This window comes from Nannospalax galili, unplaced genomic scaffold, assembly GCF_000622305.1.
Source record: "Nannospalax galili isolate Female #2095 unplaced genomic scaffold, S.galili_v1.0 scaffold377, whole genome shotgun sequence".
Lineage (NCBI taxonomy): Eukaryota > Metazoa > Chordata > Mammalia > Rodentia > Spalacidae > Nannospalax > Nannospalax galili.
Window position 1 is genome coordinate 463,687 of NW_008341187.1, and position 27,035 is coordinate 490,721.

General features: G+C 42.2%; 1 protein-coding gene across 5 annotated transcripts in view; it reads right to left on the minus strand.

Annotated features, from left to right (window-relative positions):
* The window catches only part of Sash1 (SAM and SH3 domain containing 1), a 259,709-nt gene that overhangs the window by 30,936 nt on the left and 201,738 nt on the right, over positions 1–27,035 (minus strand). For 2 of the 5 annotated variants that reach the window (XM_008836690.3, XM_017799052.2), the window contains exons 9-10: positions 5,562–5,694; positions 32–378 (exon numbers count right to left, since the gene is read on the minus strand). In XM_008836690.3, the coding sequence (XP_008834912.1) occupies positions 32–378; positions 5,562–5,694 (480 nt within the window). Of the gene's footprint in view, positions 1–31; positions 379–5,561; positions 5,695–5,855; positions 5,875–6,339; positions 6,467–10,726; positions 11,188–27,035 lie in introns of those variants that run through there. The other 3 variants (XM_008836689.3, XM_008836688.3, XM_029565169.1) reach the window with 3 other exon arrangements.

Here is a 27,035-nt window from a genome sequence, read left to right on the forward strand (position 1 = left end):
TGTCATAGAAGAAAACACCATCCGTACTTACCCCGTGGCTCAAGGACCCAAGACCTTTCTTCATCTCCCCCTCCGTGAGGGAGCGGGATACTTTCTGGGCTTTTTCTTCTTCTGGATAGGAAAAGAATGTCCCCATCTTCTTAGGTGGTTTAATCAGGCCCCGACTTTCTCCTTTGCTGAAGGTTTTGACCAACTTCCGGCCAGCTCCCCAGGTATCCAGGCTGCTAGATGATGGAGACGTGGTGAGAGAGTCTGTATCGTCTTCTGGAGGTTTCTCAGGAGAGCCATCATAGAAAAATGGCTTCTTGTGCACTCCAGAGTATAGGGCAGACCTTTCATCCAGGACTGGTGAATTCTCAAACACCTGCTCCTCTCCACCTGGAAGAGAAACAAGGGTGTCCTATGAGTGAGAGTCGCACAGACGGTTGTGTAGACAAGCTAGCACAAGGGAATTGGGGAGCTCTCCTTGCCTGCACTATGACCTTCTTCAGACTACTCAAAGAAAATAAACTGCTAGTGTATAGTTTCATGCAAACTTAACTTTAGAAGTTTGTGATGTGCTTGGGCCTAACTACTTGAGAAACAGAGGATTAAAATTCAAGGCTAGTGGAGGCAACTTGATAAGACTCTGTCTCAAAAGAAAATTAGTTGGCATGTCGGTTCATGCCTGTAAACCCAGCACTTGGGAAGTAGAGGGAGAAGGATCAGGAGTCCAAGGTCATCTGCTAAATATAGAGTTCAAGGTTGAACTATAGGAGGGCTGGGGATCTAGCTCAATGGTAGGGCACTTGACCAGCCACTAGCATGCATGAGGCTATGTGTTCCATCCCTAAAACGTAGAACCCCAAGGCTGTGCAAGCATACACACACACACACACACACACACACACACACACACACACACACACACACACACAGAGCTTGTGATGTCATTAACTCTCCTTCCAAACAGCTTTGCAGAGCAACATCTTCCCTGACCTATTAAGAAATGCCATGCAAAATCAAGGCCCATCATTATCATGATATATGCTAGCATTTCAAGATAATTGCCTCAGTTTGTAAGTGCAATCCTTAGAAGCTAGGATCGGTCTTCCCCTCCTACAAGGCCTTCCTTTATGTCAACTCTAGTGGCTTTTATAGTTGGAGTGTGATGAATGTGGCAGACAATGATTTTGTTTTATTGGTACATATGCCATTTAAGTGATTAAATCTCCAAGAGAGTTTGGGTGGGGAAACACCATAAAGGGTTATACTTGCAAATGTGATTGACAAATGGTCTCCAGTTGACTGGCCAAACACAAAGAGCTAGGGAACTGAGTGATCACAGCCAGATAGTCCCATCCACCCAGGCCCTGGAAGAAGAAGCAAGGGCATTTAAGGGCCTGACACGCAAGCAGCTCACTAAATGTTCCACTTTGGCTCAAGGCTTCCAGGCCTTGAAGCCCTCCCCGGGGCCAGGTAGTGAGCCAAGCTCTCTGGAGCCCAGTGGAAAGGCCTGGACTTGCTGGCAGGAGAACCAAGTTTTTTTTGTTTTGTTTTTTTTCTGTGTGTGTGATGTGAACAGATGTGAGGGAAGAAGTAGGTCAAGCTGTGGGTGTAGTGATCCCAACCGACTGTATCCCTTAATTATAAGGAAACACTGGAGACTTGCAGCTTTCCACCAGCTGAACAGTGGAAAGGAAAAAATACGAAGTTCCTTGGAACAGAAGGATGCTACTAAACACGTAAGCTGGGACAAAAGTGTCAATGAGTGGTCAACTGTCAGAGAAAAAGAGAGAGGGGAAGACGATTGAGATGGTCCTCAGCCTTAGAAGATTCTAAAAATGGCTACCTTTTTTAATTAATGGGCATGACAAAAGAAAAAGCCTTCTGCTATGAAATCCCACTCAAGACCAACTTCACATTCATGTCTAAAAATCAGTGGTAGGGAAGGGAGGAGGGTGGAAAAGGAGAGTCAGACTGTGTCTAGTCCCAAGTTCACTGAACTGTTTGAGGATCTTTCAAAGCAAGGTCCGTGGTCAGACAGGATTTGGCCAGACCACAAACAGTGCACAAATACTATGGATGTTTCCTGATCCCTTCTCAAGACACCTGACTAACAGGTATGGAGTCAAATGGCACTCACATTGTTCCAAGTAAATACAACTTCTACAGACAGGATGCTTTCTACTTCCAGGAAGAAGCAACTGGGCTAAGACTCGGGGCCCAGCCTGGTGGCAGGCAGCCCAGCAATAAACTTCTGCATCAAAACAGCTGAACATAGTTATGGCCTCTGTTAAGTCTAGGTGGTACAGGCATGCCAGAGGCCTTAGCAATATGGTCCTGAGGGGTTTTGAGGAGGCCTGGTGGCCTTTTCCCAGTTACTCTAAGGACCTGTCACTCAGCAGGGGTTTGAACATCTGCAGTGTGTTCAGGGTTGTCCTCAGCAGTTCCAGCACCTCTGTCACATGTGGGCCTAGAACTAGCCAGGAGGCATATGTTCATGACATGTGTGGCCTTATTCTGTGACTCTGGAAAGGCAGTGCCTAGAAAGGAGGCTTGGAAGGGAATATGGGAAATGTTTCCAAAGAGGCTGCGTCAGCCTTTGTGAGCAGGCCTTGGAGTGCAGGCTTTACTGTCCATATCTGACGGGAGCCCAAACACCCAGCCCTGACCTGGGCTGGGCTTCTCTCATCCATCTCTAATCAAAGATACAACTATGCTACTGCAGGCGTAATGACCAAGATGAGCTCGCTCACTCGATCTCATTGTGTGACCTCCCTCGCAATGACCTTTATCTTAATGCAACTGAGATCAGAATGCCTAAGGAAAGGTGATTCTGACAAGAGGATGTGGAGCCACTTCATGCCAAGGACACTGCTTTCCATAAGTTCTGGCCTCTACCCCTGGTTCCACCCTCACCGGCTCCATCACTCTGGGCAATGACTTCTCTCTCTGAGTCGCATCAGTGATAAACACCTACCTATCTTTACATAATACTCCAATAAGGTTATTTTGAGGGTAAGTGACGAGAGACATGCAAAGGTATTTCACATGCTGAAAGGTACCACTGATGATTCTGTATTGGCTTAGATGAGCCTGTACACTGTGTGGGAGGAGCGCCACATCTAGGGACAAGACATAGAAATGGGCACACACATGACCTGTGTTAAACACTCTCCAGGGTTGCCATGTCAGGGAATGGACTGGAGAGCCAAGGTAAGATGGGAAGAGGAGGTGAAGAGCTCTAACTTTACTAGATCTTCATACGGAGGCAGGTGGCCCGAGATGAATTCTAGATGACTGGCTGGGTGACCCTGAGGAAATGATTTAGCTTCTTTATCTCAGTTTCCTTATTCATGAAATGAGATAAGTGCATGCTTCTGGTGGGTATTCTAGAGACAGCAATTAAAAGGGAACATAAATTCTCAAGCGTGTAGGAAAAGCATCGTATGTAAAATGCATCTCAATAAAGGATTATCCGTCACCTTAGTACAGGCACAGGCATGCAGGAAACCAGTGACATGATCAAATCTCTGTAAGTCCAAGGGCAATGGAGAAGAGGAGCACCTCACAACTGAAACAATCTGTCCCAATTCCCAGTTTTTCTGCCAGTAGGAACCTCATTGTACAGGGAATGGAGGTGGTTCCAGGCTAGGAAGATGTTGGGGGAAGCTCGGAGTAGACACCCTGAGTTACACATACCCGGGTCCTCTCCTGGTGATATGAACAAGCTAGTCAATGACCTTACTCCCCCAACTCATCAGAGACTAGACTGTGACTCAAGCTCTTTCGGCCCACCTTCCTCTGTGATACCCAGTCCATATTCAGATGAATTTATACCTCATTTGCTATATTTTTTGCCAACTTTTTCCCAACAAGGTCTCTCAGACATAGTTGAACTGATATGTTCTGCAAATTAGGATATTTCAGTAGTATAGAATGCATATAAGTGCTAAAGCTGTCTCAAGACACTTGACTATCACGGGTGAAGGGGACACTGGGTGATGGGCTAAGTATAGGGCTCCTCACTCATTTTAGCTCACTGATGGACAAAACCACCATTCTGTTTGTTGTAGCTGATATTTGATTTCGCATCTGTGAAGCATGAGGTCTGCTTTACAAGGAGGCCTCAAGGCTGAGAACTGGTGATTCCATGAGGCTCCTCTACAACTGCTACTCTCTGTTCATATTTCAGGAAGACCTGCCATCATATGGGGAAACCACAGTATATCCTGCACTGTGGAAATTATAATATGAATCAACATCACACTTAAGTGTAAAGAGAATTACCACACCAACACTCAAATGCAACCCCAGACTTAAAGGTAACTTCATGAAGTTACCCATTAAGATGACTTTATCTTGGTATCCCCTTTCCCCCCTTCCATCCCCTCTTCCTCCACAACTATCATATCATCTTCAATTTTATACTAAAAACTTAAACCAATAAATAACAATAAACAAAATTAGAAAGTATCAATAATAAGCCCTTACCTCTGCAAATAATGGGAAATTCATTTTCCTGTGTACAGCTTGGATTTATTTATAAAGAACAAGTAGGCTGTATAACAATAATTTAAAACCTTGCATGTTAAAATTTTGAAATTCTTTATGCTACACATGTGATATTTTAACAAGTAATATCTTTCTTAATGAAGGCTTTCCAATTTACTTACTATCATTTTATAAACAGGAAAATCTTCTGCCAGGGACAAGTTTGAGACAGAGTCTTAGTGTGTAACCCAGGCTAGCCTCAAACTTACAGTTCTCCCACCTCAGCCCCAGGAGGGCTGGGATTATAAGCAATATAGGTGTACACCACTACACCCACCAATCTTATGCTTTATTTAATCTTTCTTGGGAGAATTTTACAAGATGTTGCAAATGCATATTATTAGAAATGGAAATGAATAAGGTGGAGATTTAATTGTCATAATTATAATGCAAAGGTTACTATTCATTTCAATAATCGCCAGCTGATGGATGACTGATGACATTACTGTTTCGTTTTCCCAGCCAGCAATACAGCTCTAAAACATCGCCTTAGAATTGAAGGTCCTTAAAGCCTCTTTGGAATTGAGACTTGAAATTGTTTACTGGAAGAACGACTCATCCCTGAGGCTTTGAAGGGATATTAAATGCCTTGATTGTCAGTTGGTTTTACAAGATGGATGCACTGTGTATCAAATTTGCACAAGATCCATTGCATTAAAACTCAGTCCTCCTTGGAAGAAAGGCTTATGCTGAGAAGTTATAAGGTTTAGAGAAAGCCTTGCAAGCTCATAATTAAAGCTGTACCACACCTTGAGATTTCATCATGAGAGCCTAACCATTTCCTATCTCTGTCACATTTGAATTACTAAGTGCCTGAAATGCTTGACACTAGGATCCTTCATTCTGTAACATGCCAAGCATCACCCTGCTGGCACACGGACAACTCTGTTGGCCCCAGCCAGAACGCAATCCATTTCCCACTTGAAATCATACTCTGTTTCTACTGAAAGACAGATCCCGAGTGATTTCTTTTGGAAGAACAAGGGTGGGTTTTGCTTTATTTTATTTTACTTTATGTTTTTTACCTTCAGTGCTTGGCTTTTTCATTTCTTCCACCCTAATTAGTTTCTTTCTGACTCTGCGAGTGGAGTTAACCAGCTTGTGTAACCTCTTAAACTTCACCGACTCCTCGGTCTCGTCATCCGATTGTTCTCTTGACTGGCAAAGAAAGAGAGGAACAGTTAATCAGATAATTGTCCCAGAGCTTGCCCTCCCAGCTGCCACAGCTGGCTTCTCTACCAGTCCAAACAGCCAAAGCTCTGCCGCCAAACTTGGGGCATCAACAAATTTATCCAACAGGTTTACAAAGCCCCACATACCATCTGAAGATCTAATTCGGCAGAGAATTAAATCCTAGGGGCAAAGCACACGTCCTTGCCCTTGATTACCACGGTGCTGTTCACTTCATCACTGTTGGTCCTATTTCTTTCAAGCCAACTCGGGCAGGACTTTCTCTCTAAGCTGGCCCTGTAATTCCAGTTACACTGCTGTGGTTTGGGTCAGGCTCTCCTCTGTCTGGCCCATCAGGACTTGCTGTTGAACGTGGTCATCAACCACTTCTCCAAACCAAAATTCTGTTGACTTTTTCCAGTTCCCCCCTTCCCCAAATCAAAACCAGCAGGCAGGAAAGGGGAAGCAATGCACACCCCCACCCCTAACAAAAGTCTTCTCCTTTCCTATTTGTTGGGACTGCCTGGCACATCTCAGCCATCCCTTCCGCCTCCCCCAGCTCCTTCTGAGGGCTCACAGGCTAGGCTGAGGACAGCCCGCATTCCTCCCAAGGAGACAAGGGAAAAAGCTGACCTTTACAGCCATACAGTAACAGTCCATATTCCCCAGCAGCCCATTCCATTTTGCAGCGATTCAAGTGTACTCTGGCCCAGCTGTTTTCCCTCAAGTATCAAACATTACAGAGGGGAAAAAAAATTTTCTCTCCACAGCAGTGACCCAGGCTAAAAACAATCCTTTCCTTGTGAACAAAATGAGGGCTTCCTTTCCAAGTCGACTCTAGCATTCAGTATGCAGCGTCCTCTGCTGTATCTGTTCAAAATGTGGAAAAGCAAAAGTTTCCCACTGGACCAGCGTGCTGCATGCTGCACCAGCCGGGTGCTTGGGCCTTTTGGGAGCACAGGACCTTGGCACACCTTGTGCAGCCGGTGAGCAGCCCTAGCTTAATCCCGCACATCCTGACAACTGCATTCCCTCATAAACTTAAAGCACTTATTCTCAGGGAGAGAGATGAGTGGACTTCCGAAACAAAACAAAACAAAAACAAACCGCATCTCAGAATGCGAGACTAATGTGGAGACTTTCCCCAAGAAAGACTCTCCTAAATCCCAATTTTACAGGCAATAAAATAGGCAAGAAAGAGCACAGAACAGCTCAGGAGTGGTGCAGGTCATACATAGGTATGAAAATGGTGCATCTTGTAAGAGAACAAATATTTTCTTAGGGCAATGGTACTCTCCTCTGGATAAACTTAACCCATTTTCTGGACACCTCCTTGCCATGGGGCTCAGAGTATAGAGCCATTGAACTTTCCCTGCCTGATGATTTGCAAACAGTTCACCCATTGATGATTAACTAGTATAAAACTCTCAGCAAATCATCAGGATGGGGTATTCTTCAGTCTTCCTGTCTGTGAGGCAGATCAATATCCTTGTCCAATTCTCTAAAATTCCAATTCTAAAATTCTAAAATTAGTTAACTACTGTCTACTTGACAAAGAATGGAAACTGGACCCTCCCATGCCCCCAAAGGGAAGAAGGAGGTTATGTTAGACAGCTAGCTTTAGTGCATTCGGTTAAAAGGTGCAATGTAAAATAATTAAATAAAACAGTAAGTTTAGCTTCAAATATACAATAGTACTGCCGGGCTTAAATTTCATTTTTACTTGATTGAATTGTTGATGTGTAATGAAAGGAAATGGTTGTAGTGGCCAATCAGAGGCATGAGAGCTTGGTTAACTCTAATTGAGGGTAATGGGCACCTAAATAACCCACAGTGCATGAGTTTATGCAAACGTTTCAAAATACTGCATCTTCCCAATGCTGTTCAAGCACTAGCAATTCAAACAGAATTACCTTTAGATGATACAAAAATCTCTGTATATCCCAATTAAAAAACAAAAAAACTAAGATATAGATCTAATCTTGACATTATAAATTCTGGAGTCAAGTGAAAATTCAAATAAGCACTGATTATTTGTACTGAAGAGACAGGAAGTTGGATTATAGGATAAAAATTAGTAATGTGCGTATGCACCACACCTAGCTAGCTGGTTGTGGCTGTTGGTGGTTTGTGCACTAGGGAGGGGGTGGCATGTGGAGACAAAAAGAAATGGAATATAGAAATCAGTCATAAAAAAATCTTATTCTACAGAAACACAAACCATCTGTAGGAAAGGTACATTTGACTGAACTTTCCAGGGAAAAATGAAAAGAGTCACATCAAGACCCCAGACTGAAAGCCAAGGTCTCTGCACAGAGCCCTCTTTCCTCAGCCTAGATTCACTATGGTGAAAAACAACATATTCCAGGTAGTTTTGAACTGCTTCCACAGGTCCAGCTGCTTTTTGAGGAACGTGAGCTCTCGAGGACTTTGAACTGATGCTATTTCTATTTTTTCTAAGACAATGGAAGTTCTAGAGGTGTCTGCCACTGACAAATTGCAAACCATGGCAACCAAGGCTTCCTCTGTGGCATCCTGCTTTGAACCCTAGACAGATATGATGAAGCGTGATTTATATGATGCAAAATTGAAGATAAAACTGAAGCCATTCAAGAAATGTATGTATATATTATGTATATATGTGTGTGCTTTTTTCTTTTTAAATAAAAAGACTCCTCTATAGTTAGCTAGGAGTTGCTTGAGTTCCACAGTGAATCTTCAAGATTCTCTTTATTGATGAGTAGGGTCAACTGCTCATTTCCTCTTGAGTCCCAAGGTAGAGACTTGTGATATGTTTGCCTTTAAGAAAGTCTTTCCAGTTGTTTTAGCATAAAGATATAAGTAAATGCATTTCTTTTAAACTGAGTAATAAAGTGAATTTTCCATTTTCTATTTCTCATCCAAATAACCATGTGTCACTTCCAAAATGCTAAAAATAGTATTAAAATATGTATCGCATGTCTTTTTATTCAGAAAATTAGCTATCAGGGAAAGGAGTTTGAGAATTTTAAGAATTAAGAACTGTAAAAATATATGTATATAACTTTTTAAAAAATTTATTTTTGAGGCAGGGTGTTGAGGAAATAAATATGATATGTATTCAAAAGAAAATTTCCTACCTGAAGGTTTGTAGAATTGTAGAATATGAAGGATTTATACATTACATGTAAATGAGTCTAAGAAACAGACTCATAACTAACAGGGTTCGCAGAAACAAAGACGGAAAGCCCATGTTTGCACATATTCAAGCACAAGACGGGGCTGCTTCCCATCGTCGTCCCCCGGTGCCCCCGACTCAGACTTCACTCAGGTTTATTGAAGTAAACTTTAGCTTGATCATTCCCTGAACAGGAAGACTGAACTCTCTCAGCTGTATATGCCCCTATCCTAAACCCTCCAGAGAAAAAGGCAACTTACCTCACCAAAAGACGTGGAAAAGTGCCTTTGCAATGTTGTAAATAGAAAACGGGGCTGCTTCCCATCGTCGTCCCCCGGTGCCCCGACTCAGAGTTCACTCAGGTTTATTGAAGTAAACTTTAGCTTGATCATTCCCTGAACAGGAAGACTGAACTCTCTCAGCTGTATATGCCCCTATCCTAAACCCTCCAGAGAAAAAGGCAACTTACCTCACCAAAAGACGTGGAAAAGTGCCTTTGCAATGTTGTAAATAGAAACATTTGATTTCCAGGCCCTCTACTGCAGATTTTTCCACCAGAAAGCCCATATGGCTCAACTTTTAATTACTTTGGCTAATGCTATATGTAGTAATTCTGTGGTGAATGCTTAAGTGTTTCATTTCTGGTTTCCATAGCAACATTACATCAGATTGCAGACAGCTGGCTCCACAGCTTTAAACCATAACAAATTGACCAAGCCAAGGCACAAAACTATAGCTGCTTTAAAGAGATAGCACAGCATTCTGCTGCTAGGCGCTGAATTGGGAGCCTACGGGACCATTTGGCATGGGCAGGAGGGTGGAGCCTCCTTCCTCCCCAGCTTCTCTTGGAACAAGTGCATCCTTGACACATCTGCAATGTTCTAATGGGAAAGCCATGGAGCCAGCGTGGAGAACTTTTCACAACACAGCTACATGTAGGATGATCAGAAAAAGGAAACAAAGTTAATCACATCTATAAATAGAAAGATTTGTGTGCTGGCGCACACGTCAAGCATCCTTTGCTGATCATCGTAAGCCTGTCACTGCTGCCCAAACAAACAATTCCTACAACTATGATGTGCAGAATAAATGGATTCTAAATGCCTAGTGGCACAATAGCAAACAATGTGAGGAAATAAAGATTAACCCATACTTGCAAGGAGCAACCAGACCTTCTAAGAGAACTACTCAGGACCGTCCTGAGCACAGGATTACAGCTGAGTCCTTCGCAGAATCACTCGCTCAGCTTGCTTCCCCAGTGCCAAACCCATGACACGTTGTCACAGTTAATAATCAGAGCAACCAAACTAAGTCACCTTATCCCCTCCAGTGCCATACAACATCATAAGATATATACATTTCTGAATTTTTCAATTATAAATATATATTTGCTTGAGAAAGTCACAACACAGCTTCTTTTGAATCCAGCATATAAGAGGGCAGACATGCTTCAATTTCCTAGGACCACCCTGATGCAGCATTGATCTTAGAAGTTATCAGGAGGAGGGAGCCAATCAATTGTAGATTTATGAAAAACAAGGCAGAATGCCATCTGGATTTAAGTTTTTCGCATGAAGTCAGCACTGTTCACAGCAGAGTGCCAACCCGTGCACACTCGTTCTCTCCATTCCCAAAGTAATATTTAGTAGTCTCCAAAAGTTATGCATGGTGACTAGGTGAACCCACTGGGTGAGAATGCTCGGGGATAGAAGGCAGGGAAGTAACCAGGAGAACAGGGACAAATCTAGAGGAAACTGAAGAAGCAAAGAGCGATGCATCTTAGGCAGGAACAAGCAGAAGCTTTTTCTCGAGGCGACAGAAAAGTTTTCTTTTCACATAAAATGCATTCATTCATCGACTTACCGGTTTCGGCATTTAGCAGGCGTAAGGGGCAGTTTTGCAAAGACCTGGAAGGTACTCCCACCCCCTCCCCACTTGGAGCAAGTCTCACTCCTGATCCAACAGCCCTGTGATCTCCAAGTCAGGACCGGGCACTCCTGCGAACATGTTCTCTGCAGTTACATGATCGGGCAGGCTCTCCCCGTCACAGCCCAGCATCCGAAGAAGAGCGTCAAGACACTGACTGGATTCAATTAGCCTCTCTCTGCCTGCTGCCTGATTCCCCAGTCGCTTGCTAACTGCATAACTTGTAAGAAAGGCATAAGTCATCAGCTCTAAGCAAATCTCCTATTCACCACAAGGAAAAAAGGGAGTGTTGTGCATGGCCAACAATCCCTGTTTTCACTGAGGAAGGCTCTCTGACCTCCTGCTGGCCTCCAGTTCCTTAATTACTGTCTATGGAATTCCAGAGAAAGAAAGAAAGAACGCGAGACTCTGAGCAAATCTGGGACAGAGGTCTAGCCCTTCGGAGTGACCGAACTTTAAAACAGATCACTTCTGCCGATAGGCTTCCAAACTTGCCTGAAGGGAGTGGTCTCGACTGAAAATAGACACCTTCCAGGGGCTATTTTTGAAATTACTGAATTAAAGCTTATGATTTTGGTTTTCTCCCCAAGTTGTCACTTTCTTTCTCTCCTCACTCCTTTTTTCTATTTTCACTGCCAGAGTAAATGTAGGCTATTTCCCCTTCCCTGAGACTTCTAAAACTGTCTTCCCAAATTGTTTCAACAATCATTTCAGGACAGCTGAGTTCTTGCTCATTCTAGAACTGTAAGTCCCCGGACTATGTCACAGGATGATTGTTTTACTTTCTCAGGGGTCTCTGGGGAGCACCAGGCATATGCTGTTACATAAGGAGAACACTGCCTGAACAAGACAACTGAAAACCCATGTAAAGTCTCCATGACGTAGACTGCAAGTCATGTATGTCTTTCCACGGCTAACTTCACTCCATTAAGTCATTTATTCCCCCGTGTAGCTTGTGCTATTCATGCCTTGCTGTCTCTTCCATTGTGTGGGTCTTTATACACAAGGAGCCATCTCTCTCTTTTATTTATTATTTTTATTTTTTGTGTATGAGTATATTGCCTGCATATAGGTAAGAGCACCCATGTCATGCAATGCCTATGGAGGTCAGAAGAGAGCATCAGATTCCCCTGGAACTGGAGTTAAAAACAGTTGTTAGCTGCCATGTGGGTGCTGGGAATCGAACCTGGGTCCTCTTCTTTACTGGGTCAGGGCTCTTAACTGCTGAGCCATCTCTCCAGCCCCAAGCCATGTCTTTGTAGGATACCATACAACAAATAAAATACTCACTAATGGGTGCCAACTACTGTCTCTCCTTAAAATAGCTGAGGGTTACAACTGGATGAAGTCCAGAAGTTACTTAAACATTAAATAAAGTATTGGGACTCAAAGCTCTCAAAGTGAAGGTCATGCTTTGCCAAGCAGAGCCCCCATTTTATACAGCAGACTGCCAGAACTACTTCCCCTTTCCTGCCCCGCTGGGCTTTCTTTCCAGAGTTCTGTCTCTCATTTTTCAGCTAGAATGCATCAGCTTGTGCTCCCCGGGTCTGCCATCCCTGAAGCCTCTCTTCTATTCTTCATGAAGCCGTTGCTTCTTTCTCACACAGGGTTCACCATAGCTGCCTTGTATCGCCCAGTTCCCCATATCACAAACTGATTCTCCCTTACTCTGGCTCCACAAACTCTCCCACTGGCATCTCAGGGCCCTGCACACCACAAACTGTGTGTTTTTTGGATGTTGTACTTCCAACTCTGGCATTTAACAAATACTCATCATTCCCACATATCAGGAAATATTTAGAAGCATGATCCCATTTCTCAGACAGAAAGGACTGAGGCAGAACATAGGACTTTATGGGTCTGCTCCTGCCCTTTTCTCTACCTGGGCAAAGAACTTTGCCTCTGGACTCAGAACAGGCTAATTTTCACTTCCAAGTCCTTCAGCAAGTGATGTGATTTTAGCAAGTGGTCCTAGGATTCCTGCACATAACTTTGGTTTGATGACATTGATCTTGCAGTGCTGTTGGTTTAAAACATTTCATTCTTGGAGTTTGGCAGTGTTTATTACCTCTACAGTCTTTTGTTTGTTACTCACTAGAGTTCAATCAGAGCCTGTTTTATTCTTACAAACTGCTCTTTTAGGTGCTATGCACAAAAGGCCAAGGAGTTAGAGACAGGGTGACATTTGGGCTGTGTGGACAGGATGCTGAGATGCAGAGAAGACTGGGTGAGTTTAGTAAGAGTAGGGACTCTGGAATTCAGCAGATGTGGGTTCAGATCCCCTTTGTGCCACTTGGGAAGAGCATGTGGCTTTAGGCATATTTGTTAACTTCTCTCATCTCTAAAATAGGAGGTGGGAAGTTCATAGTGATCTTAGGAGGATGGACAGATTCCTTAGTGTATACCTGGTGGTACCTGGCAAAAGCCCAGGATCAGTGGGACACAGACTTAGCCTGGATTGATGGCGACACTGTGAGGGGGTGGAAGGAGGACACATCTCTGAGTTGTCACCCACCCATGCCTCTTCCTCAGAACCTTCTAAGGAGGGAAGGCAAGAGAGCTACTTTGTAAATCACTTTCAATGTCACTGTCCCTACCTCTCAAAGGACAAGTCAGACATTTAAACAGCTAATGTTGAGTTCTGTGTGGGGACTCAACATGGATGTGTTGAAGATAGGGTGCTCTCCAGGGTCAGAGACCTGCTCTAGTCTTCTGCCCTGCATTCATGGTACCTGTTCACAGCAAGCCCTTGGCAGAGTGTCTCTGTCTATAGCAAGCCCTCGATAAATATCTAAGTAATCAACAGGAATGAAGATGTTTAGACTCCTCAACCCCATAGCTCCTATCCCTTACCATACAAAGGAGCAAACATTTGAAAACCAGATTGGGCTCGAATGATTGGAGGAGGTTTTTGATAGACAAAAGAAAGCTCAGAGGGGAGGGTGATAGTGTTTTTCTCTCTAGAGCAGACTTGAACTTACCCAGCTAATAGCCGGTAGACAAATTTGCTCAAACTCACAGGTCTGAACATCTGAATTCTATGCTGAGGAACTGACTGTCAGGTTCCCAAGGACAAGGTACAAAGGATATTTAACCCGTCCCTTACTCCCAGTTTCTAAGTGTGCTCTGCCCAGTGGGGCAGGTACTCTGTGGAAAGAGGATGCCAAAGCAGCTGCTTCTCATCCTTATCTCCTCACAGCATCTCAAATGCTCCACAGTCTCCGGCACCCCCGTACCCTTGCACTTGCTGGCTCCTCTGGTGAGGATAGCTCCATATATCACATCTGGAAGGCCTGCCTGGTCTTATACTTTACTCCCTTAGCCAATATGGCAACACAGCAACCTAGACAAACTCTAGCTAAGGTCTTAGCTCACACCATCATTACTGTATTATCTGGCTCCTCACTGAACTTCACAGTGATAATAAGCCTGGTCACAGGCACTTATATACCTGTATTTTAGTGGCACACATTATCTATTTCTAACTATACATGATATATATTTAACTATTACAACTTTTCAGAATTCAAATACACACAAAGGAAGAAATGACCTGTACTGCACCTCCACACTCAAAGAACTGGTATCTCATTTTGGTTTATGTCCATCAACTCTCTCTCTTACACACACACACACACACACACACACACAATTATATTTCTTTCTTTCTTTTTTTAATCTTTAGATGCTCTTCCTCCTACAGGGACTGTCAATACCCTCAGGAACTGTCAGTATCCTCAGAGTTCCCTGGGATAAACACTTAGTGTAAGTTGAAACAACATGCCTATCTGTGGCTTTAATCTCTGTGTGGACGACCCTCCCACATCGACACTTTGTTGCCTCTTGTGATTTGCTTTACAGAAATGCTGGCTGTTCCCTGTGTATACTGTTCAAACTGTTTCACAACCCACTTTAAAAAAAATTTATTTATTTATTATTTTTATTTTATGTGTATGCGTGTACTGCCTGCATGTATGGAAGTGCACCCGCATCGTGCAATGCCAGTGGAGGACAGAAGGTGGCGTCGGATCCCCTAGAACTGGAGTTACAGACAGTTGTTAGCTGCCATGTTGGTGCTGGGATCTGAACCCGGGTCTTCTGCAAGAACATTCAATGTTCTTAACCGCTGAGCCATCTCTCCAGCCCCACAATCCACTTTTTAAATGAAGCATGTATTGAACATTTTCCCATGTCAACAAATATTCTACAAACAGAATATACCAACACATTAATGATTCAATAGCATTCCATCATATACATGTATGTTTTTTACTTAAATAATATGCCTGTCATCAGACATTTGTTATGTTTCCAAGTGCTCATTATAAACAATCGCGGTCAGATGCACACTGTGGCAAAATTCATAACATGTCTCACATAGTCTTTTTTTTTCTGAACAGATGATTAGATTTTAGAACTGATGGGTGAAAGAATGTGCACATCTGTAAGGCTTTTGACACACAGTACAACTTGTTCTGAAAAAATGTTGTGTTGTCTTAAAGCCTCACAAGCACTAAAAAGAGGGCTACATTCTCAACCATTGCCAGTACTGAGCATTATATTTTTTCCATTTGGATAAGTAAAGATCACATCTATTTTGGTCCTGAATAGTTACTTCCTGATTGGAATGAATGAATGAATGAATGAATGAATGGATAAATGGATGAATGAATGAATGAATGAATGAAAACACTTATTAAAAACATTTGGAAGATCAGGGAATACAAATATGACTGAGAAGTCTCTCCTGGACTTAAAGATTACAACTGAGAGAGCTCAAGGAGGAAAAGCCCAAGGAAAGTTCTGAAACATGGTGATTAATACAGGTCTGGTGTGATGACTGAATCTAAGGAGCAGAGATAAGGGAATCTGAACATCAGAGGATTTGTGTTAGCTGGGAAAACTGAGCTATGTTTTAGTGAGTGGGAACAGTTGTCATGGGTTTGTGGGCATGTCCATGTTACTATATGAACCTAAAGGTCCAGAGTTGAGGTGGTCTTGAGGCCCTACTTTCTGTTCACTCTTGACCTCAGATGCTCGCCTATCTAGCTGGACAAAACAGAATTCAGCTGATGCTGTGCCTTATAAACAGCATGTGACACCAATCAACGACAGCTTCCGCCCTCCCGTTCCCCAAGCTGGATTTCATCATCTCTTGACCATGCCTAGTCTTCCTCCATGGTCCAAGAAGTGATGCATTCAGGGTCCCTCCCTACCTTAGGGCTGCATACCAGCTCTGGCTGGGTATGCTCAAGATTTTCCTAACACTTGAGAACTGAGCCACATCCAACCATGGCAGGGTCCTTTGGGTCACTGTTATTCTGTTAATGTGCTGTTCTTTGTGTTTACAAAAAATTAGTTTCACTGCGTTTAGAACAGTCCTGTTCAGATTAAAATGTGCAACTACATAAAATAGGAAGGTTGTGGGGGTTCCTCCCCCCCTTCTCTCATGAAGAAGTCAGGCAAGGAGACTCATCTGTTTAGTAAGAAATATTTTGCTCATTAGAGGGGTGACATCATTGCCCTCTGAAATTAGGAGATTTTTGTCAGCATATGGGAAAAAAAATGAGATTCCATTCTCCTCCCAGAGGTGCTGTGTAACGCTGAAATAATCTCTCTGGTAGCTTCGAAATTAACTAGTTGTCGCCAAACTTAAAGTAAAGGGAAAAAAGAGGAGGAGGAAAAGGAGGCAGAAGAAGGGAAGATAATTATAGGAGACTTTTATTTGGAAAAAGTGTGTGAGAATTTGAGGTAATATTACCATCCCCTAGGGGGAAAGGCTTGTCAGCACTTAACTCGTTTTAAAAACTTTAAAAAATTAATAGAGAACCCAAAGGAGTGCAAATGGATGCTACCTTCCAGAGCATACTCTGTTCTGCTTCCTAAACTCATGAATCTGGAATTACTGTTAATGACCCTCGAAATAATGTTGCTACCTTCTTTTCCCCCAAAAGGAGAGAGAAAACAGACCTCAGGAGTCCTACCATTAAGTCTAGGGCAACTATGAATTCAAGAAGCCCACCTACCCCAAATCTACACATTCCCTGGAGGCAGAGAAAATGCTTTTCCTCCTCCCTTGGGGTAGAGGTGGGGGTGGTGGTATGAAAAGGACTGACTCCCTTCCTGTCTGTAAAGCCTAAGGTGACTTTTCTGTATGGGAGTATGTCACCTTGTCCATAGGTCATGGAACTGGCTGTTCACATGAAATAGGCTAAGGTCACAAGTGAAGGTAACAAGAAGGACCAGGTGATAATGCCCAACCAACACATCTGTGATATGAGGTACCCTAAAAGTTCAAGCAAAATCCCAATCCCCCTCATTCTCAAGGGTCCTCAGCTGTCCCACAGCTCCATGCCACCAAGAAGGGATGACTCTTGAGCAGCACTGCCAAGTAGGGTAATTGCACATGTGCAGAAAGTCCAGTGTTCATCCCTGAAGTAGAAAGTCTCCTCTGGGACTGGGTGGTGTTGCTAAGTCACATTACTGTTATGGCATCTTGACTGACTGACTCATAGTTTAGGCATGATGACTTCTCTGGACAGGGCTGCCTAACAACTTTGTCTAGGCACACAACGATTCAGAGATACAGAAAACCCAAGGAGTCTAGCAGCCATGGAGGAAAAAGGTGTGATCACTACCCTTCTTCCAACCTTTGCCACTAGGCCAGCCGGCATCTGTCAGAGCTAAAAGCATGTGGGCCCAGTGTCACTCCTAGAATCATCATCCATATCATTGCCATATTTTTTTTTTTTGTTTACAGAATCCGTAATAAGAAAATCTACTTCAAGTTCCAAACTGAAGAGAATCGGTTGAATGCCTATTCTCCAAAAAAAAAAAAAAAAAAAAAAAAAAAAAAAAAAAAAAAGAATAAAAGATCATTAGAGCCAGGAAGGTTGTGTGTAGTCAGCTGAATTGGCAAAACCATCAGGAAACAACCTGACCTGAATACTGAACCACAAGGTGTCCTGTCGTGACAACTGAGAGAACAGCTCTCTCTTCCAAAAGTGTTACTAAAAAATAGCAAAAAATATTCCACCACTAACAACCAAACAAGGGAAGGTAGATGTTCTAATATATTAACAAGTGGAAACTGTATGGTCAATCAAGGTAAGAAAAATCAGACTGGCAAAAAGCCAGAGAATTCTGTCTTATAACCTTACACATGGAAAGAAGCGATTACAGCCTCTTTATTTTTGACCCAGGAGCAGTGGAAATAGTTATCTGAGAGCAATGAGTGAAAGATGGCATATCAACAATGAGGCTGACCCTGGCCGAAATCAAACCTCTAGAACTCACTAGAATTGCAGGCATGAATTAAAGCCGGGATATCTTTGCTGCCATAAACCAACTGGCATGAACTGTGACACAGGACATTTAACAGCTTCAGGAGAGAGAAAGCAGAGTACAGAAACTCCAATGGATGCCAAATTCTACTACCTCCCTGGCCATCCACCAGGCTACCACAACAATAAACATAAATGGACCACACAATGAAGCTCTCAGCTGTTATCTTACAAGAGGGAAATCTGTTACACAGCATGGCAAACAGGTCAAGCAATAACACTCCTTACAATCAGTATAAACAGAAACTGTGACCAGAGCCACTCAAGCATGATCAAGGTGGAAAAAAAAAAAAGCATGACGGTTACTCAACAAGAGTTCAAAATACAGCACATAGAGAAGAGAGAGGGGGAGGGGAAGAGGGAGCAGGAGCACAGAAGCATAGAGAAAAGATGTGATCTTCTGATCCTGTATCTCCACCAGGAGAGAAATACAAGGAACAGGAGGACATTCCTAGCAGTTGCTTCACTGTATAAAATCACTTACTAAGGTCATGAATTCAATTAAATGAGACCTCCAAGGCAAGATGCCAAGTGCAAATGATATGAATTTAAAAGTAATAAGCATGAGAAAATAGAAGGCCAACACAACCTATTACAGAACCAATTTATAAATAAGAATGAGCAAAGAACAGAATGTACACCCTAGAAGTCAAAACACAAATAAAAAGTAAAGCTTCATGTTACTTACATCAGCTTTCTCCTATTACCCAAGTTTGGATATTTACCCAGCTCTTCACCTGGATCTTGGATGATACTGCTCCCTTCACCCGACATTCACTTCTTTTCCATCTCCTAGGGAACTGCCCAGTGTCAGTTCCCTTCCCTGGGAAGGATTCTTAGGATGCGATGGACTTCTGTATGTGCCTATCACCCTAAATAGGTATATCTCAAGGCAGTCTACAACCATGCTACACATTTGTCTGCTTCCTCTTCCCTCCAAAAAGCTCACTGTGTACAAGGTCTGGTGCATAGTAGATCCTCAATAAATGTCTGTCCAGTGGATGATTAGATGAGTATTCAAGACACCATTATTTCATCTAAACTGTGGGTCAAAAGAGCAGCAGGGCAAGCAGTGAATTACAGGGTTTTAGGAACTAATTATGCAATGCTATTAGCATTATAACAGTACAACCCTGGACTATCAAAGGGTGTGGTATGGTACAGAGAGGAGAAAGTAGGGCACCAAAGAGAACAGAGGAAGATTATCATAGACACAGACATTAAGCTGATGAATTAGAATTTGGTTGTGATAAAATACTGCTTTCCAGTTCAAAGCCTTGGGTTCCATGCCCAGCACCACACAATTTTATTTATTTATTTTTGCTTTCCAAATGAGTGTCCTTGTCTGCTGACTGTGGTTCTAAAAGTTTTGATATAATGGGCAACTGTGATGACAGAGTTCAAACACACTGCAAACAAGTGATGGGTGGCTTATGACTTCAGTGAGCTGGCTTTGGATCCAGATTACTGGATCCTTGTGGCCCAATAAAGGAGACTTGGCACTGGGGAATATGACTTAATGAGGAATAGAGATGTGACGAATCAGAAACAGTGAACAAATGATGGATATCCTCTTTACCCCCGACGTCTCTGGGGTTGCTCAAGCAAAGTAAGGAAATGCTATTGCAAATCAAAATGCCAATCTCTGACCCAGATTAGATTATATCTGTACTCAGATACAATCAGATAGAAGGGGAAAATGTGATATATCCCATTTGGTGGTTATGTATTAAGTTGGACAAATGAAACTGCTGTTTTTATAGGTCAAAAGCTATCTGGAGCTCTGTTTTCTAGGATTCAACCTGATAAAAGAAACAACAGACCAAACTGTATGTAAAAGCTATCTTATGTTAAAATCTTTTTTAAAACAGATATCCACAGATTATATAGTACCTGGATATTTTGCCAAATTTACCTCTATTCACATGACTCTTGCTATGTTGAGAAGGGTGTGTAGGCACCACCCTCAACTTCTTGTAACTGTACAAACCAGTGAAAACAAGGATGACTCTGGTTAGCTTGCAGAAAGCCCAACTTTAATTGTTTCTTGGCCTGTGATAAGAATGATGCTTATAGAGAAGCCATACCATATGCTCAATCTGACCATCTGTATGGCCGCAGATCATTTCCATGTACTTAACTGCTTACTCCCCACAAGTGGTATACCTAAGGTCAAACATGCTTACTAAAATCACACCAGACTCCCTTATAAACCCACATACAGAGCAAAACCTTCTGTTACAGAAAACAAGCTGCTTCTGTGTTCGGTAAGAGTAGAGCAGAGTCAACACACTTGCATGTTAAGTTTGTTCCAACCATGCTACTAATGCCCACATACAACAGTGTGTATAAAAATAGCATTTTAAGGCGGGGCATGGTAGTGGGCACGCCTTTATCCCAGCACTTGGGAGGCAGAGGCAGGCAGATCTCTGTGAGTTCAAGGCCAGCCTGGTCAACATGGTAAGTTCCAGGACACTGGGGCTACAGGGAGACCCTGTCTCAAAAAGACCAAAAATTAAAAAAAGCATTTTATAGGGGAACTCAAGCACTTCAAAAATGACAGCCAATGGAAAGGAGAGATGATCTCCCCATAGAATAACAAAGACTAACAGCTATTGGAGATTTACTGCTCTGTGCCATTAACCATCATAGTACTTTTCCAGAGTAGATAGGATTGGCTTATATAATGAGGAAACTGAAGCATAAGGAGATAGCTGATCTGCCACAGAGGCAGAGGTACTGGGGTGAGATCTGGGCCTAGGTCTGACTCACATCTGAGCCAGCCCTGCTCCTGCCCACGCTGGGTGAATGTTGGTTTCCAGAGGCTGGTAGAGGCAAATGTCTCCTTCTGTCTAACTTTGTTTCTTCATAGTAATCTTAAGGGACTCATCAAATACACGCCTCAGACTTTGGCACTGGTCCCAGGGAGAAGGCTGGGAATGGGAGGGAACAGTGTTGAATAAACAAGAGGAAGTGGGGAATAAACAACAGGAAGTCATCTCGGCAACTGCTCTCAGCTTATATCCTCTTGGAATTTGGAATAAAATTCTTACTTCTAAAAAGACCTCACTATGGGACTGGGAAGATAGGCCAGCCAGTAAACGTACTTGCCATGCAAGACTGATGAGCTGAATTCCACTACCTGAACCCAATCCACATAAAAAGATTGATATGGGGGCTGGAGAGATGGCTCAGTGGTTAAGAGCACTGGCTGCTCTTTCAGAGGACATGGATTCAGTTCCCAGCACCCACGTGGCAGCTAACAACTGTCTTTAACTGTAGCCCCAGAGGATCTGATGGCCTCTTCTGACCTCTGTGGTCACTGTACAACACAGGTACACTTACATACACTCAGGCAATACATTCATACACAATAAAAAAAAAAAAAAGATGGATATGGTAGCATGCATCAGTAGTCTCAGCATTCCTACAGGAAGATGGGAGGCAGAGACAGGAGAATCACCCAGAAGCTCAAGGGCCAGCTGAAGAACACATGTAGCAGCAGAAACAAAAGAGACCCTGTCTTAACAAAGGAAGTCAAGAGCCAACTTCTGAAAATTGTCCTCTGACCTCCATGCGCCAGCTGTGGCACTATACACACCTGCACTCTCTGGCTCTCTCTCACACACACATACAAAATAAATCGATAAATAAATAAGACTTCCCTATGTATATGTTTCCATTGGAATGACTTTTTCTTCATAGTTTCACTCTAAACTGGAAACCTAGGGAATCATTTCTTTTACCCTTTTAATGAGAATTTGAATAGGTCTCATTTTGTGAAATATTTTAGATTTAACGTCTTTATTTTATTAAAATAGATGGTAATTTTTCTTCCAGCATATTCTCATCCAGAAAAATAAAATGAAACTTTAACTAAATTATCCTTAAAAATAGAGTTCAAGTGTATATTAAAAGACCAGAATTGATGTTATTTTTAACATAATCACATTTAGAAAGATTTAGAAGAGGGTACAATGTAACATCACATAGGATAATTAACTTCTGAGCTGGGAATGGGGCTTGTGATGGTTTGAATGAAAATGTCCCCCATAGGCTCCAAGTATTTGGACATTTTGTCCCTAGACGATGGCACTGGTTGGGGAGGTTTTAGAAGGTGTGGCTATCCTGGAGGAAGCATGTCACTGGGGGTGGGCTTAGAGAGTTCTTAAGCCTTGCCAGATCTCCAGTCGCTCTCTTGCTTCCTGTGCCTGCGCGATGATGTGAGAGCTTAGCTTCTGCTGTTCCTGATGCAGCCACCTCCAGCCACCATGCCTCCCCGCCAAGATGGGCTATAATTCCCCTGGAACCGTAAGCTCAAATTAATTCTTCCTTCTATAAATTGCTTGGGTCAGGGTTTCTATCACAGCAACAGAAAAGTGACTAATACAGGGCTCAATGTAGGATACTTGTCCAGTATGTGCAAGGCTCAGGGTTAGATTCCCAGGTCTGCAAAAAAACAGGTGCTACCTGTCCCAAATCGGGACACAAATGCCCTCGGGTAACTACTGCTATCCTGTTTCTCCTTCCTCGTCACATTACAAATGAATTGGTAAACTTACCTTTTGTGTGTGAAATAAAGAACTGAAACATATGTACAAACATTCCCTGTTCAGGTCCAGTTAATACAGATTAAAGTTGTTTTCTGGTCATAAGGCAAAATCTGTCTTGCCAATTGGAGCCCTGTTAGAGTCAAGGTATACAAAACTTCCCATGGGAAAGAAACACAAAGGAAAAGCGGACACACCATGGAAAGCAAAACACTTACTGAGAAATCTGAGCGATTTTTACACTTGGAATCTAGCCTCTCTTAAATGTCCTTATCATAAAACATAATGATACAAGAGAAGACAGTGGAAACAAGGCCAGCCATTTTCTTGGAGAATGTGGGTCCTCAACTGCCAGTTCTAATACTGCAGTATGCGTCGATTTCTATGCATAATTTATGCATGCAATAAATATTCACTGCCATCAAAACTGATGAAAATATGAATAGCATAATTTTTCAACTATGGAATATTTATAGTTGAATTTTTTTAAATTCATAGACTACCATAAAATGTTTTCTTTTGAGTCATAGTTCCCCAAATGATGAACCCAACGACACTGGCTCACGATTTTCTTTGACTATAAAAATCAAATTCCCCCCAAAAAATCAAATCTCTGACAAATTCTACCTTACAGATAGCACCTAAAAGCTCTATATAGGGGCTGGAGAGACCGCTCAGCGGATAAGAACACTGACTGTTCTTGCAGAAGACCTGAGTTCGAATCCCAGCACCCACATGGCAGCTAACAATTGTCTGTAACTCCAGTTCCAGGAAATCTGACAGTCTCTTCTGTCCTCCGCAGGCATTGTACGACACGGGTGCACTCACATACATGCAGGCAATACACACACACACACACACACACACACACACACACACAAAATAAAAATAATAAATAAAATATTCTTTTAAAAAATCTCTGTATAGTAAAAGAAGCATATTCAAAATAAATGCATCAAAAATAGCTGAAGTAGAAGCGCGGTATGGAGGCACATACCTGTTATCAAAGACACTTGAGAGCCGAGGCAGGAAGATTGCTGGAGCTCAGGATAAGCCTGGGCAACATAGATCCGCCCCCATCTCAAAAGGAAAGAAAAAAGCCCATGAAAAGAAGAGAAGAATGGAGGGGTGGAGAAAAGATTCAAACCAGAACTCCAGGCTCTAGGCTCTCAAAGGAGCACTCCGCCTTTCAAAACATCACTTGAAATCTCTGGCTTGAAGACAATGCATGTTCTTGAGACAAGTGAAGTGCCTTTGAAAAACCTGTATCATGGGCTGTTGGTGTGGGTCATGCGGAGGGTACTACATAAAAAAAGAAACTAAACCACCTGAGTCAAACCTGGCCAATGAAGATATTGCGGCTTACAATTTTAGAAAGTCCAAGTGCTTTAACAAATGCCACCCCCAACACATCACAACCAGGGAATATTTTAGTACAGACCTTGAAAGCCCTCCATCAACACTTAAAATAGTGCTTTGTAAAAAAAGAAGTGGCCACATGGCATTTTGTCTCGCTCTTGCCCAAAGTTTTGGACGCAGTCCAACTACATGGCTCTGTTGTACCTTAAACCAAGTTAGCAGTCATATTTATAATTGCAATGAAATGCTAGGAAGAGATGAACTCCTGGATGTGAGGCATTACAGTATACATTTCTTTAGAAACTTTTATATTTTTAAAGTGTTTTGCCTGCCTGTAAGTACACCCAATGCATGAAATACCCGAGGAGGCCAGAAGAGGGCGCTGGATTCCTGGAATTGGAATTATGGATGGAGCCATAATTTCTCCTGTCCCCTTCTGTAACATTCTTTACCTAGATATATCCCCACTTTAAATCTCCCCAAATGCACAAGTGATCACTTCTGAAAGGATGACTTGTTTTACAAAATAATTCGTTTCACAAACACATTTCACTAAGTTGTTTCACGCTAGCTAAGAGCTCCAGTTCCAGAAAGACAATTTCAAAGCCTTCTGGAACATTTTATGGGACGTGAAGCAATCAACAGACTCTAATACATGTTTGCAACAGACTCTGAGAGCCGTTGTGCTTTGTCACTGTGTGGCTTTAACTTCCTTTGCACATTATAATCTATTTTAAATAATTTAAATAACATTAAAATACTTGTAGTTTGATATTTTTTTAGAAAAATATTTCAGCACAAGCATTTTCATTATTCAAGCAGCAAATATAATTTACCAACTCGTTTCCATCTACTTTGTAAGAATAGAAAATCAATTACTTACTAAGACTTAAAAACTCAGCAAGACAGAGAATATAATTTATTAATTAAATGTTAATTTAACTAATAGTTTTTAAGATTTATTTTTATTTATGTGTATATTTGTGTGTCTTTGCCACTTGTATGCCAGTGCCCACAGAGGCCAAAAGAGGGCATTAGGTCCCTTGGAGTTGCTGTTAACAGTTGTGAGCTGCCCCATGAGGGTGCTGCAAACTGAACTCATGTCCTCCGGAACAGCAGCATGCACTCTGAACTGTAGAGCCATCTCTCCAGCTCCTTAAATGTGTTCTTAATAAGAAGGTAAGCTGAACCTTAAGGCACAGAGTTGAAAACCCAAATAACAACTCTTACAACCTCCCCCTGGCAACAGGCAAATGGGAAAACATTTTTGTTAAAATAAAAGAAAAACACTAAAGTAAACATTTAGCTATTCAACAAGTAATAAAGTTAAATTCTTAACTGAATCCTCTTTTAAATACTCCAACATGCACAACAGAAGTTCATTATTAATGAAAAACAGCACAGAACAGATGCTCCTTTGGCAAAGAGAAAGCTATTTTTCACTTCCCCTGGTATCTATCTTTAGTACTTTACACTCTTAGAAAGTAGGAATGTGCATATGGATTTATTATGAGGCAATGCACAATTATCTCATGTCAGCTATGGGGGCACGGGAGCCTATGAAATCAGTGCAAATGACTTCGCAAGGCATGCCAGGCATCAATATAGGCATTGAGGTCTGGTGACAAAGGCCTTATGATCCCAGGGACTTTCAAGGTCTGGGCATTCCCAACTATGGTCAGGGAGCTATTTACATCGCAGTATAGAAAGGAATCGATAGAAAACTGAACACTGCCTAAGTCATGGTGTCTGAGGAGTGATTACAACAGACGGATCTGAAATTAACAGCCCTGCAACAGAGGCAAATTCAGAATAACAAGAGAATATTTTGGATGGAGTTTTGAGCTAAGTCCCCATCAAAACACAGGAAAGGCTTAAGCCAAGGTAAGAGGGGCAAAAGTCACTCAAGTTAGGACTGTAATCAAGGTCAAGCAAACCTCAGTGACAACATTGGTTGGTTGCAGTTCTGCACAACACAGCATGACTAAGTGGGTGGGGGTGTCTGCAGAAAGCTAGAAAAATACACCGTAAATAACTTCTTCAGGAGCTCGCATCATTAGCATAGATCACCATCATCTGTACCTCTCACTACAAGGAGAATCCATTCTGTAGAGCTTCTGGAAGAGTCTGTAGTGTTTCTGGAAGATGTCTGGACTGTCAGACTGAATTTATGTTTATGTCATTTGTAAAGAGACAGTGTTGTAAGTCACTAATGGAATTATTATGTGGTACCTGGAATCTGTGTACAAATATGGGTGTACTCTTAACCTCTGTAACTAAAAGTGTATAAGGCTCAGCCAAGGCAGGCCCTCTCTTTAACCTTTGTAAGCCTGAACATCTAGCCCTATGCTTGCTCCAAAGCAAGTCCATAAATATTTCCCAAATGAACAAACACAGAAAAATTCAAGAGGAAATAATACTCAATCCTTAGACATTCATTTCATTTTGAAAGTTTATAGGTAGGTGATGGCTCTGATGGACCCTCTTAAAGGAATCAAACAAATCAATATGTAATAATGCTTTCTTAGTAGGTTATACAAAATGCTCACAGAACTTAGCATCTATTAACACCTTTTCCTAAATGACACAAGACAAGTGGCTTGCAGTCTAAGTGTGTGAAGTTTTACTACAGTCGTATTTTTTTTAAATGAACAAAGTCTTTCAACCTTCCCTTTGACTCAGATGCTATTAATCAGGTCAGAATACAGAAAGCCTGATGGTAACGCACCCGTTGCGGACAACCAGGTCTTTGTCTTTTCTCTTGATCTGGGTCTGAGTCACATCCATCTTGAATTACTGTGTTGATTTTTCATAATTCTTTGGGTTCGTGATTGATATTTATGCTACTCTTTAGGATTTGGGATAAGAGACCCAGAGAGTCACATTCAAAACCATGGGCATGGTTCTTTAGATGACCTCATAGTCTCAGTAGAGAGGGCTGCCTAGTCTATGACATATTTATTATTTTAAATGGTAATGTTCGGTCACAAAACA